This window comes from Heptranchias perlo, chromosome 17 (genome assembly GCF_035084215.1).
Source record: "Heptranchias perlo isolate sHepPer1 chromosome 17, sHepPer1.hap1, whole genome shotgun sequence".
Classification (NCBI taxonomy): Eukaryota; Metazoa; Chordata; class Chondrichthyes; order Hexanchiformes; family Hexanchidae; genus Heptranchias; species Heptranchias perlo.
In genome coordinates this window covers 4,932,865-4,946,791 of record NC_090341.1, presented here as the reverse complement: position 1 = coordinate 4,946,791, position 13,927 = coordinate 4,932,865, and the positions used below count along the sequence as shown (strand labels likewise).

General features: G+C 44.8%; 1 protein-coding gene across 1 annotated transcript in view; it reads right to left on the bottom strand.

The window, feature by feature from the left end:
• Nucleotides 1-297: 297 nt before the first annotated feature.
• LOC137334000 (monoglyceride lipase-like) overlaps nt 298-13,927 on the bottom strand; it is a 60,587-nt gene continuing 46,957 nt past the window's right edge. The window contains exons 6-7 of the mRNA XM_067998391.1: nt 4,111-4,326; nt 298-1,579 (exon numbers count right to left, since the gene is read on the bottom strand). Of these exons, the coding sequence (XP_067854492.1) occupies nt 1,466-1,579; nt 4,111-4,326 (330 nt within the window). The 3' untranslated portion in view covers nt 298-1,465. The remainder of the gene's footprint in view (nt 1,580-4,110; nt 4,327-13,927) is intronic.

Genomic DNA, 13,927 nt, shown 5'->3' with positions numbered 1-13,927 from the left:
TCTGGAATGCACTGCCTGAAAGGGTGGTGGGAGCAGATTCAATAGTAACTTTCAAAAGTGAATTTAATACATACTTAAAATGGAAACATTTGCAGGGCATTGGGGATAGAGCAGGGGAATGGGACTAATTGGTACAATGGGCTGAATGGCCTCCTTCTGTGCTGTATGATTCTATTCTAACTGAGCTTGCAGTTAGGTATTCAAATCTTAGTCGAGGCCTGGGTTCAAACCTAGGCCCTCTGAATGAGAAACTGATGTAAAAGTGTGGCGAAACATTTTTTAAAGTGTAAACCTGATCCAAAAACTGCGTCAGTGTTACTTTCAAGGACCAGAAACCCTCCCTTCTATATCCCGGTGACGTACACATCTTACGTGGGTCATAGACGCACAATGGGACAAATCAAATCTGTGCTTTTCCTGTGAGTTTGATACTCAGTTTTAAAGATGTGGAAGTGTTTCGGGCACGAGGTGCACCAAGACCAGGGCCATTGATTTTCCCAGTTTTGTTACGTGGGATTGCGGGAGTTTTAATTGGTGTTTTGGCAATTGCATTCCATGATTCTGTCTGCATTTCCGTGGCCTTATCTACATTGTACAAAGAGAATATTGGTCCCCGTAAACAGGGCCGCTGGTTTGCAATGCGGAAATAGCTCACAATCCATCTTTATCACACTCAAACAGTTCCCCCTGATTCTCTGTGAATCTTGATTGTCAGTAAGAAAGCATGGGTTGAGTGACATTCTCCAAAGACTTTGTGTGGGGAGGGAGGGGGAAGGGAGGGGAGGGAGGGGCAAGAGAGGAGCACAGCTCTTTTTCCCTCGTTCTTCCCTTTCATTGTCATCGCCATCACTCACATCCAGCAGATCAACTGGCCGATCAACTCCTCAGTGACATTTGGTACCGATGCCACTTCCCGTGAAAAGTGCGAGAGAGCTCTGCAGTCTCACACACTGGTGTCAGGGCTGTATACTCCTATAGCAGCTTGGCTGACAAGAGACTGCCACGTGTGAGGAGTGGGTCTAAGAAGTGTCCGTCCCTTGGATTTGAACCTACTCTTGCCCTTTATCGCTCTCCCAATCCATCCACTGTCCATTTTAACATGTAATTGTAATCCTGAGGGACCCTGTGACTATGATGCTGTCCCTTGGATTGGGATAAGAAGAGATAGCTGGGGATAGTGAGTACATTGGGATAGAGATAAGTCGATTGAGATAGTGAGAAGTGTTTCTCCATAATGGGTGCGCAAAGAAAGAAAGAAATCTATTCACAAGGCTTTCAATGGCTCTGTGGCACCTAATCTTGAGTTACATTTATGCTCTGGAACAGTGGCTGAACAGATACTTGTTTTAACATAAAAGCTTTTTTTTTGTTAATTAGAAGGTTTAAAATTGGTTTTGCTGCCCTCCTCCCCCAACACATTTATCCCCAAATAAATTAAACTGGTTCCTTCGTAAATGGTCCATTTTCAAAGTTCTTCTCTTGGTAGCCTCTCCTCCAGCCACATTCCAATCAGTCTGAACACCTCGGCAGCGACTTCTGGCGTATCAAAGTGGAGCTGGTGAAAAGCTTTCTTGAAGATCTGGAAGAAATGCAGAAGGGACGACTGACTAAATACCAACACTGAAAGACTGGCATTTACATAGTGCATTATCATGCCTCAGATACATCTCAATCGTGTTCCATGTACAGTGAAGTACATTTTTTGTTATAAAGGCGAAAGAAAGTAAGAACTTACATTTATATAGCATCTTTTGCAACCGCAGGACATCCCAAAGCGCTTAACTACCTTTGTAGTACTTTTGAAGTGTAATCACTGTTGTAATGTAGGAAATGTGGCAGCCAATTTGTGCACAGCAAGGTCCCACAAACAGCAATGCAATAATGACCAGATCATCTGTTCTAGGTGTAGGTTGCGGGATAAATATTGGCTAGGAGAACTTTCCTGATCTTCTTCGAAATAGTACAGTGGGATCGTTTACATCCACCTGAGAGGGCAGATGGGGCCTCAATTTAATGTCTCATCTGAAAGATGGCACCTGCAACAGTGCATCGCTCCCTCAATACTGCACTGGAATGTCAGCATGAATTATGTGCTCAAGTCTCTGGACTGGGACGTGGATGGAGTGACTTCTGTCAATTAATATTTTAAACAAGAAAAAAATTACATGAATGGGGAAGAAAATGGTTCATGCAGTAGAAATTCTGCAGGAAAATTGAATGTTTTAATAGTACTCATAACGACAGAAGCTGATACTTGTTGCCAGGTCGGTGGGAGACTGGCCCTGCGTTGGGTTAATTTAATGACTATTTAATAATTTAAAAGTATTTGCTACCTCTTGGTGAGGGCTGAGGGAGTGTGCGAGAGGCAGGCAGAGAGATGGATTACTCCTATTTGTTCAGGGAATGTTGTAACTGTTCCTCCCTAATTTTCCACCTCTGCTGCTCCAGGAATTAATGATGTGGAGATGCCGGTGATGGACTGGGGTTGACAAATGTAAGGAATCTTACAACACCAGGTTATAGTCCAACAATTTTATTTTAAAATTAAGACCAGGAATTAAGACCTCCGTCGTCGATCCTCTGGATTTCCCGCCAGGAGGTGGGGGTGATGCTTCTCCCTCCTTCCCCGTGAGGGAGTGGCTGGTCTCCGCTCACTACTTTCCCCACACAGTGATCGGACTGAGATCAGGAGCTCCATCGGCCGGAGAGGTGGATTATTATTTCCAGGCAACATCCCACCTCCCCACAACATCACCCACTTTCCTCCCCTCCCCTGCTGAAGGCACTGAATCTTGGTGGTGTAGAGTGCCACATAGGAACAGGAGGAGGCCATTCAGCTCCTCGAGCCTGTTCCGCCATTCAATTAGATCATGGCTGATCTGTATCTTAACTCCATTTACCCACCTTGGTTCCGTAACCCTTAATCCCCTTACCCAACAAAAAGCTGTCAATCTCAGTTTTGAAATTTTCAATTGACCCCCACCTCAACAGCTTCTGGGGGGAGAGAGTTCCAGATTTCCACCACCCTTTATGTGAAGAAGTGCTTCCTGACATCACCCCTGAATGGCCTAGCTCTAATTTTAAGGTTATGCCCCCTTGTTCTGGACTCTCCCACCAGAGGAAATAGTTTCTCTCTATCCTATGAAATCCTTTAATCATCTTAAACACCTCACCTTAATCTCCTATATTTGAGGGAATACAAGCCTAGTCTATGAAACCTGTCCTCAGTGAAGTACACATGAAAAACTGATGCATGTTTTTAAAAATATATTTAACAAAATTAACATGAACAACAACTTGCATTTATATAGCACCTTTAAAGTAGTAAAATGTCCTAAGGTGCTTTACAGGAATGTTATCAGACAAAATTTGACACCGAGCCACATAAGGAGATATTAGGACAGGTGACCAAAAGCTTGGTCAATAAGGTAAGTATTAAGAGAGAGGTAGAGACCTTTAAGAGGGGAATTCCAGAGGACTTAGGCAGCTGAAGGCCAGAATTGGAGGAGTGCAGAGTTTTCGGAGGGTTCTAGGGCTGGAGAAGGTTACAGAGATAGGGAGGGGCGAGGCCATGGAGGGATTTGAACACAAGGATGAGAATTTTAAAATTGAGGGCCAAAGTGGGTCAGCTAGTACAGGGGTGATGGGTGAACGGGACCATGCACAATGTGTATTCGCTTTTAAACAGTTCATTGGGAGAAGCTGAACTAAGCAGCAAAAACTGAAGGACAAATCAGGCAGTGCATTATCTCAGGGAGAAATTCTCTTCTAAGCTGCTTTCTGTTCAAAACTTCAACGGGGAATGGAGTGAATGAGTAAAGAATTCAATGGGATGGATTCTGCGTACACCGTATGAGTGAACGGTACGGGCGGGGCTGTGAGTTGGCTGCAGGTGAGTGAAGGAGAGGAGCGGGGTCGTGCTGACCCGCTGCCTGGTGTCGGCTATCAGCGGCGGGCCCCGAGGCTGCCAGCACTGGGTCCCTAACACGATCCACAGACTCACTGGCCATCATGTATAACGGGCTAATCCGGGTTCGCGGTGGGCGACTGTCCTGTAAAGAAGCTCCCAGTGTAACCTGGACACCTTTTTAAAAGGGAAAAATGCATCACCTTCAATGTCTTGTCTGTGCTGGCCGCCTTCTCGAACAGGAGGATGGAGCCCCTGATGTCGCACAGTTTATCCGCATCACCATGAAAGATCAGTATCGGGCAGGATAAGGTGGGGATAATTTTCTGGAGCTTGATCAACGCATGTAACACCTGAACAGCGAATTTCATCTTGTAAGCGCTATGGTAGTTGAGAGGGTCAAGTATGTACTTCCTCACCTGCAACGAACAAAACATGTTACATCACACATTGGGACTTCACCAGTGGAACTCAACAACAATGTGAATCATTAGAAACCAAAGCGGGAGAGGGAATTTTGCATTTCTTTGAAATTGAGAAGCCTTGGCAGAAGCACAAGAGTAGAAGGCACGATGAATGAAGAAGCACTGGGCAGCCAAGCTTGGGCTTTGATCATGACAGAAATTGAGTTAAAGTAGGAGAGTCATCTAGACCAGCAGGATGGATGGGGAGAGCATCAGGAATGAAGCAATGAAATCGGGCAGGGGGATCATGAGGTGGGAAGATGTAGGCACTACATTGGGAATTGGGCAGGCAAGAATGGAGAAGCAAATAGAGTGCTCCTCCATTTTGCTCCCCAAAAGTTTCACCTGACTTGACACTTACGCCTCAGTATTGACTCCAGCTTTAACTTTGCCAAGACCATCTCTTTGCCTCAGCCTCAGCTTCATCTCCACCCTCAGGCACCATTAACTACAGCCTTACGACACCTCGGAGGAGAAGTCTCTGATCCAGGCTCTGAACGGAGGCAAGTTTAACTGAACCAAACCGGTCCTGAGGCAGATACGATAAATATTACCGTTTAATACAAACCGTCCTAGTCCCCAGCACCTCAAATTTAAAATTCTCATCCTCGTGTTTAAATTGCTTTGTGGCCTCACCACTCCCTATCTCTGTAATCTCCTTCAGCCTCACACCCCCACCCCTCCCCCTCCCAACACCCTGCCCCCCAGAACTCTTCTTTCCTCTGATTCTGGCTGATCTGTACCTCAACCCCATTTACCCACCTTTGATCCATATCCCTTGTTCTCTTATCCAACAAAAATCTATCGATCCCAGTCTGGAACGTTTCAATTGCCCCCCCCCCGCATCCACGGCCTTTTGGGGACGAGAGTATTATAGAGAAAATATAATTCATTTGTGCCTCTGAGGTTAGACTATTTTTCAAAGGCTCCGGTATATCTAAGGTATCTTCACGATGTTCACTCCTTTGCGCTGTAAGTAATTTTAAAAATTGATGTAGCATGCGAGTATTACATGCTTGGATGGAACATATAGTACAAAAAGGATATTTGCAGTTTTCATTTGCCCTTTTTGCCAAACCTTATGCAGTTGGGTGGAGTTACTACAGAACAAAACATAGAGAGAATAATTAATAATATAACTTTTGCAACCTAAAATTGGGGGTCGCTAGTCTGCTTAGGCTTCTACTGATCTTTGCCTCAGCATCACTTGCATTCAAAGAATAGCCTGAAGTCAAGAATATTCTTACTTCAGCTCTCAAACTGAACATTACAATGATAATAGCAGGTTTAGTAAAAAGAAAGACTTGCATTTATGCAGCACCTTTCATGCCCTCAGGATGTCCTAAAGCGCTTTACAGCCAATGAAGTACTTTTGAAGTGTAGTCACTATTGCAATGTGGGAAAGGCGCCAGCCAATTTGTGCACAGCAAGGTCCTACAAACAGCAATGTGATAAGGACCAGATAATCTGTTTTAGTGATGATGGTTGAAGGATAAATGTTGGACAGGACACCGGGGAGAACTTCCATTCTCTTTATCGAAATAACGTCCACCTGAGAGGGCAGACGGGGTCTCCGTTTAACCTCTCATCCAAAAGACGACACCTCCAACAGTGCAGCATTCCTTTAGTACTGCGCTGGAGTGTCCGCCTGGATTTTGTGTTAAGGTCTCTGGAATGGGACAGTAGTACAGTTAGGCAGTCCTGCGTGTTAGTAGCATGCCGAGTTTGTGCACACAATCATTCACAGTACAATGTTGATAGATTTATGGAATTGTGTGCTACTACTTGTCCTGCCTTCTCATGTGAAGACATGTACTAACTGATGGGCTTGACATTCATGGTCACTTGTCTTAGGAACCCATATGATGGTCTGTGCCATGTGCAGCCCTTTCCCAACAGGACAACAAGTTTTCCCATTTTCTGTGCCACACCTTCCATCTGTCCCTGTTTCCCCAGAGTCCTGACTTACACTTTCTTTAATTTCAACAACAACTTGAACTAATATAGGATCTTCAACATAGAACACAATGTGACAAGTGCTTCACAGGGAAAAACAAACACAAGTAAAAGGAGAGTTTGGGAGGGGTGGGGATGACCGAAAACTTGCTAAAGAGGTGAGTTTTAAGGAGCTGCTTAAAGGAGGAGAGAGAGGCAGAGGCATTTAGGGATGGAATTTCAGAGAGTGTGACCTAGCCAGCTGAAGGCATGGCCACTAATGATGGGGTGAAGGGAGGGCAGATGCACAAGAGGCTGGAGTTATTAGAACAGAGAGTTCAGGAGGGGACTGTAGGGCTGAAGGAGGTTACAGAAATAAAGGGAGGAAAGGCCATAAAGGTATTAAAAGACAAGAACATTTTAAATTTGAGGAGTTGGGGGCCCAGAGGCCAAAGTTGGTCAATGAGGACATGATTGATGGACGAATGGGACTTGGTGCGAGATAGGATATGGGCAGTAAGTTTTGAATAAGTTGAAGTTTATGGAGGGTACAGTATGGAAGCCAGCAAGAAGAGCAGTGGAATAGTCGAGTCTAGAGGTTCACTTTCTACACCTTCCTGTTCCTTTTGTTGCTATAACTCTAGCTCTGGACAGACACTAACTACCCACGTTCTCTGGGACACTCTAAGCTGTGGAATTTAGCGGCAAGTCCCCTTTTAACAAGCTCAGTTGCCGTAAACTACAGAATCTTCGTTACTACTCCAGATGGCAGGAAGGAAATTTTGGGCAATCATGGACTTTTAAAACTCGAGCCTGGTGTCACCTATTCACTGCTTCCTGATGTACCTTGTCTTCTCTCCTACTCTTCTCAACGTTGGTGATACAGTGGTGGTGTCCAGCACGGTGGGCCTTGCCCTTCGATCCTCGCCCTGTATCTATCCTGCTGGACTGTCTCTGATTTTATATCAGCAGTGGGGAGCTTGGACTGAAGTTAGGAGGAAAAGTTGCCATCCAAACATGCTGGAAGAGTTTTTAAAATTCATTTTCAGGATGTGGGCGTCGCTGGCAAGGCCGGCGTTTATTGTCCATCCCTCGTTGCCCTCGAGATGGTTGGTGGTGGGCCTGCTTCATGAACCATTGCAGTCCTGTGTGTTGAAGGCGCTCCCACAGTGCTGTTAGGTCGGGAGTTCCAGAATTTTGACCCAGCGACGATGAAGGAACGGCCTATACGTGTCTGAGTCAGGGTGGTGTGTGACTTGGAGGGGAACTTGGAGGTGATGATGTTCCCATGCACCTGCTGCCCTTGTCCTTCTGGGTTCAGGAGGTGGTGGATTTGGGAGGTGCTGTCGAGTGGAGCACCGATTGACAGCAGGAGCTGATAGAAATGTACAGGACGGTGCTGCTGGATCCATTATTTTGGATGAATTTGCTTCGTTAGAAGGGAAACCTGAGAGAGAATATGACGCACGTATAGGAGGATCCTGTCCTTACTTCTAAACAAGGACACGAGTATCCATTCTTACATCTAAGTATTTCTCCAACTCAATTCATGGCTGCTATATAATGAGATACACATTTAAGCTCCGGAAAGGGTACTGTACGCGAAGGGTTAATGTTCGTCTTGTTTACAGTAATGAATGGAAAATTGTGGATAATGCGGTGGGTCCAGTTTTGCTCGTTAGAGTGAGCAGCCATCACACGATCAACATCTTCAGTAATAACCTTTCACTGATTGACCTTTGACTAGGCATCAACATAAAGGACATCGCCTAGGAGACGATGCCTAATCGTGTACTGTAGTTGTTAATCTCTCCTCCCTCCAACCCCCATCTCAACATCTATCCCCAGACCTTATGACCCCCGTTGTGGAAAATAGGCAGATCACATTAGAGAGCAGAATTTGACTTTTGTTATGGTGTGTCGGTCACTAAATGAGAGCTATAGCATTACATGACAAAACAAAATTATGTTAATCGGCAGCATGACTAGGAATTACACACTTTTTTCAGCAGATGCCATTGCTGTTTATTTGTGCTTACAACTCTCAACTACCCAATTATCAAACTGGAATGTAACGACAACTTCAACATTTAGTTTGCACTTTTCATCGTACCATAGTATGGTACAGCACCGAAGGAGGCCATTCAGCCCATCGTGGCTGTGCCATGGTTTCAAAGTACAAAATCACCCCAAGGTGCTTTGCAAAGGAGTGTCAGCTCAGATTTTGTGCTCAAGCCTCTGGAGTGGGGCTTGAACCCATGACCTTCTGTCTCAGGGACATAGAATGCAACGCACCGAGCCACAGCTGTGACTAAAAAAAAAAGTCGACCCCTGATGAAAACTACGCAAATTGAGTGCGACGTATGACACGACCCAATGGTCAACATGGAGCCCCCTTTTTCCTCGTGCGCCTGAGTTCCCTATCTCAGTCACGTCGTTCTGAGCAAGCACCAAGCAGAGGGCAACAGCTGGGGGTTGCCGCCCTCCCCTCCCGCCCCAGCAGATCTCCCCCTGGTGGAGGACAGGCCCGAGTGGGCTTGGCTGAGAAGCATTAGCCAGGCTTGCTAGCGGCCCTGAGACTTTGGCTGCAGTTGGTGTGAGCCCAAGAGAACAAGTGAGGAGAACACCAATTACTTTTTTTTGGGGGGGGGGGGCGGGAGGGGCAGAGGGGAAAGGTTTGCAGGAAGGAATTGGGGTCGTTTCTTCACAAAAGCTGTATTTTTGTCAGGCCAGTTGGAGTCTGTAACAAGGCATGCTTCGCACTGGCAACTGATTATTTTCGACCACTGAATCTTAACCGCCCTCTGTAGAATTGGTTTCACACATATCTAAACACTTGATCATATTGAACATTGCCCAAAACTTGAATAAATACAGTAGTGAAGCCTGTAAATTAGGGACACCTAAGGGACTTGCATCAGGTGTCCTTTATTTCAAAATGGTCATTGTATGTGCAGTAAATTGGATAAGCCAATTATCCCGGGATTGGCTATATCTCCTGCAGCGTTCCTTCCTTTTTTTCACCCTCTCCTGGGATCATGCCTAATTCTGGAGCCCTGTGGGATGTGCTTTCAGTTCATTTTCTGTTTGTTGGGTTTCCCAGTTCATTGCCATCCCAGGGTCCTTTTCCATTGAAGGAGGGATGTCCTGATCCTGAGATCGGCAACGTTGACAGCCTGCACAGGGCAAGGTGGCTACTGTAGGGCCGGAGTGCCTGGGCGATCCCAGCCAAATTCAGAGGGGGATTAATGTCCAGTAGACCACTGTCTGGGACCCCCCTCCCTCCGTGTGCAGCAGCTGCTAATGTTTGAAGTGCTGGGGGCTATTAGCAGCTCATCAGTACCTGATGCATTGGTAAAGTAGGGTTGCCAACTCTGGTTGGAGGCACTCCTGGAAGTTTGATCACATGGTGTTCTGACCACAATACATCTAATCATGTGGTGTCAGATCACGTGATGCAGATCACATGACATCGGATCACATGACATCTGCTCACATGACTTCTACAAATATTATTGGATTTACTGTACCTCATAAAGGTTGGGTCCCCTGTAGTTGTGTATTTCGCACCAGCAGCTGTTGTGTGAGAAGTTCCAATAACCAGGAGGCCACCCGTGACCAGGCGAAGAGGGGAAATCATTCTCTCCATCTCTCTCCCCAGCCTCCATTCCCCAGTCTTCCTCTCCCCGCAACTTTTGAGCCCTCCCCACGATTTCAGGTAGCTACCCCCCCACCCCACCCCTGTGATTTCAGAACCCCCGATTCCCAACTCCCCCAGTGAGATTTGATATTGCCCCATAGAGTGCCTGGCTTTTGGGTAATGGGGAGTTCTTTACCCAGCATCCATAGTGGTAGAGAAACCGCTCTATCCCTACAATGGAGCCCTGCAAGCATTCAATCCCAGAGAAAGAGCGGTTTCTCTGCCACTATGGATGCTGGGTAAAGAGATCTCCGTTACACACAAGCCGTTTTCTTTCTACCCACTGCCGCCTCGGAGTTACTTACCTGTACGTCCTGTGTTTCAAGGTGTAAACGGACTTGGCATATTGTCCGTTTTTCATAATTTGCGAGTGCCCATTGGTTCAAGGTGCAGTTTGTATATTTTACAATGTAAATTATTTGGGACTGTCAATGAGTGTCCCTTTTTTGCAGGTGTCCCTTTTTTGGAGGTGTCCGTTTGCACAGGATTCACTATATTGCATTTTTATATGTGGGTTTAAGAAACACATAAAGATAAATTTTGGGAGGCTGCGTACTTCATATTGGATAACTGCGGGCACACTGCCCACTATCTTCCGTCCACTGAAATGGATGGCACAAAACTTGTTCTTTAGTGTCCTAAATCAGCATGTCTTCAATTCAACGCAAAGGAGCAGGCAATACTCGATTTAGTTATGAGTAATGAATCAGCAGTAGTTGGTGACCATCTAAGAAATAATGGCCATATGACCGAGTTCACAATTCGGCTTGGAGGGGAGATAGAAGGGTCAGAAAGCAAAGTATTGGACTTGGAAGGATAGTTTGCTTTGGTCTTCGCAGTGGAGGAGGAGGATACAATACCACAGAGGAGGCTAGAGATTAATAAAGGGGATAAAATTACAGGGAATATTAGAAACAGAAATACTGGAATGGATAAAATAATGGGATTGAATCTCCGGACATCTCCAGGCCCAGATGGTGTCCACTCGAGGATATTGAAAGAAATGGGTGAGGAAATTGGGGATGCATTAGTTGCAATCTTCCAAAGCTCATTAGATTCAAAGGATTGGAAAATAGCAAATGTGACATCCTTATTCTGAAAAGGAGGAAGAGACAAATCAAATAACTACAGGTCAGTAGTAGGATAATTGCTAGAATCCATCATGAGGGACAGAATAAGAGAACACTAGGGAAGGTATCAGTTGATTAGGGAGAGTCAGCAAGGTCTTATGAAGGGTACATCATGTTTAACTAACCTAACACAGCTCCTTGACAGATTGAGAATCAATCGATGCCTTAATGCAATGATTTTGCAGGTTTTTGCAGCCCTTGTGGACGAGTGCAGGGACTGCAGGGAGGATGTGCAAACTGGCCACGGCACTGTGGTTCAGGGTGCCATTCAAGTGGGGGGAGTAAAAAGGAATGTGGTTGTAGTAGGCGACAGTATAGTTAGAGGAATAGACACTGTTCTCTACAGCCAAGAGCGAGAGTCCCGAAGGCTGTGTTGCTTACCCGGTGCCAGGGTTAAGGACATCTCCTCAGGGCTGAAGAGAAACTTGGAGTGGGAGGGGGAGGATCCAGTTGTCATGGTCCATATAGGTACCAACGACATAGGTAGGACTAAGAAAGAGGTTCTGCTGAGGGAGTTTGAGCAGCAAGGGACTAAATTAAAAAGCAGAACCACAAAGGTGATAATCTCCGAATTATTACCTGAGCCACGAGCAAATTGGCACAGGGTAAATCAGATCAGAGAGATGAATACGTGGCTTAAAGATTGGTGTGGGAGAAGTGGGTTTCGATTCATGGGGCAATGGCACCAGAAATGGGGAAAGAGGGAGCTGTTCTGTTGGGATGGGCTTCACCTGAACCATGCTGGGACCAGTGTTCTGATAAACTGAATAACTAGGGTGGTAGAGAAGGCTTTAAACTAAATAAAGGGGGGGGAGGGTTCAGGTGGGGCGAAGTTTAGATTGATAAAGAGAAAAGACAAGGAAGTAGCACAGGAAAGTGATGGGGGTAATGATAAACAGAATGTGTCAGGAAGGGACAGAGCGTACAAACATAAGAGTGCACAAGCAAATGGGGCCGGGGTAGGAAAGAATGGTAAAAAGACAAAATTAAAGGTTCTTTATCTGAATGCGCGCAGCATTTGTAATAAGATAAATGAATTGACGGCATAAATAGAAACAAATGGGTATGATCTCGTGGCCATTACAGAGACGTGGTTGCAAGGTTACCAAGGTTGGGAGCTAAATATTCAGGATTATTTAACATTTCGGAAAGATAGGAAAAAAGGTAAAGGTGGTGGGGTAGCTCTGTTAATAAAGGATGAAATTGGTATAATAGTGAGAAATGACCTTGGCTCAGAAGATCAAGATGTCGAATCAATTTGGGTGGAGGTAAGAAATAGCAAGGGAAAGAAATCACTGGTGGGAGTAGTATATAGGCCCCCAAACAGAAGCTACACTGTAGGGCTAAATAATAATCAGGAAATAAGGGGGGCTTGTAAAAAAGGTAATGCAATAATCATGGGCGATTTTAACTTTCACATGGATTGGACAAATCAAATTGGCAAAAATAGCCCTGAGGAGGAGTTCACAGAATGTATTAGGGGACTGTTTCTTAGACCAATACGTCGGGGAACCAACCAGGGAACAGGCCATTTTGGATCTGGTAATGGGTAACGAAACAGGATTAATTAATGATCTCAAAGTAAAGGACCTCTTAGGAAGCAGTGATCATAACATGATAGAATTTCACATCCAGTTTGAGAGCGAGGATCTTGGGTCTGAAACTACTGTATTAAACTTAAATAAGGGCAATTATAAAAGAATGAGGGCGGAATTGGCTAAAGTGGACTGGGTAAACAGATTAGATGGTTATGATGGTGGATAAGCAGTGGCAAACATTTAAAAAGATATGTTATGACTCGCAACAAAAATATATCCGTTAGAAGGAAAGACTCCACAAAAAGGGTGAACCAACCATGGCTAACTAAGGAAGTAAAGGATGGTATCAGGTTAAAAGAAAAAGCGTACAACATGGCTAAAATTACTGGTAAGTCCGAAGATTGGGAAAACTTTAAAAACCAGCAAAGGATGACTAAAAGAATAATAAAGAGGGAGAAAATAAATTAGGAGAGTAAACTAGCAAGAAATATAAAAACTGACAGTAAAAGCTTCTACAAGTATATAAAAAGGAAGAGGGTAGCTAAAATAAACACTGGTCCCTTAGAGGATGAGACTGGGGAAATAATAATGGAAAACAAGGAAATGGCAGTGGAATTGAACAGATATTTTGTATCTGTCTTCACAGTAGAAGACACTAATAACATACCAATAATAATAGAAAATCAAGGGGCAAAGGGGAGGGAGGAACTAAAAACAATCACTATCACTAGAGAAAAAGTACTAGGTAAACTAATGGGTCTAAAGGCTAACAAGTCCCCTGGACCTGATGGCTTGCATCCAAGGGTCTTAAAGGAAGTGGCTACAGAGATAGTGGATGCATTGGTTGTAATCTTCCAGAATTCACTAGATTCTGGAAAGGTCCCAGCAGATTGGAAAACCGCAAACGTAACACCCCTATTCAAGAAGGGAGTGAGACAGAAAGCAGGTAACTATAGACCAGTTAGCTTAACATCTGTCATTGGGAAAATGCTAGAATCCATTATTAAGGAAGTAGTAGCAGGACATTTGGAGGCTCATAATACAATCAAGGAGAGTCAACATGGTTTTATGAAGGGGAAATCGTGTCTGACAAATTTATTAGAGTTCTTTGAGGAAGTAACAGACAGGGTGGATAAAGAGGAACCAATGGATGCAGTATGTTTGGATTTCCAAAAGGCATTCGATAAGATGCCACATAAAAGATTACTGCACAAGATAAGAGCTCATGGTGTTGGGGGTAATATACTGGCATG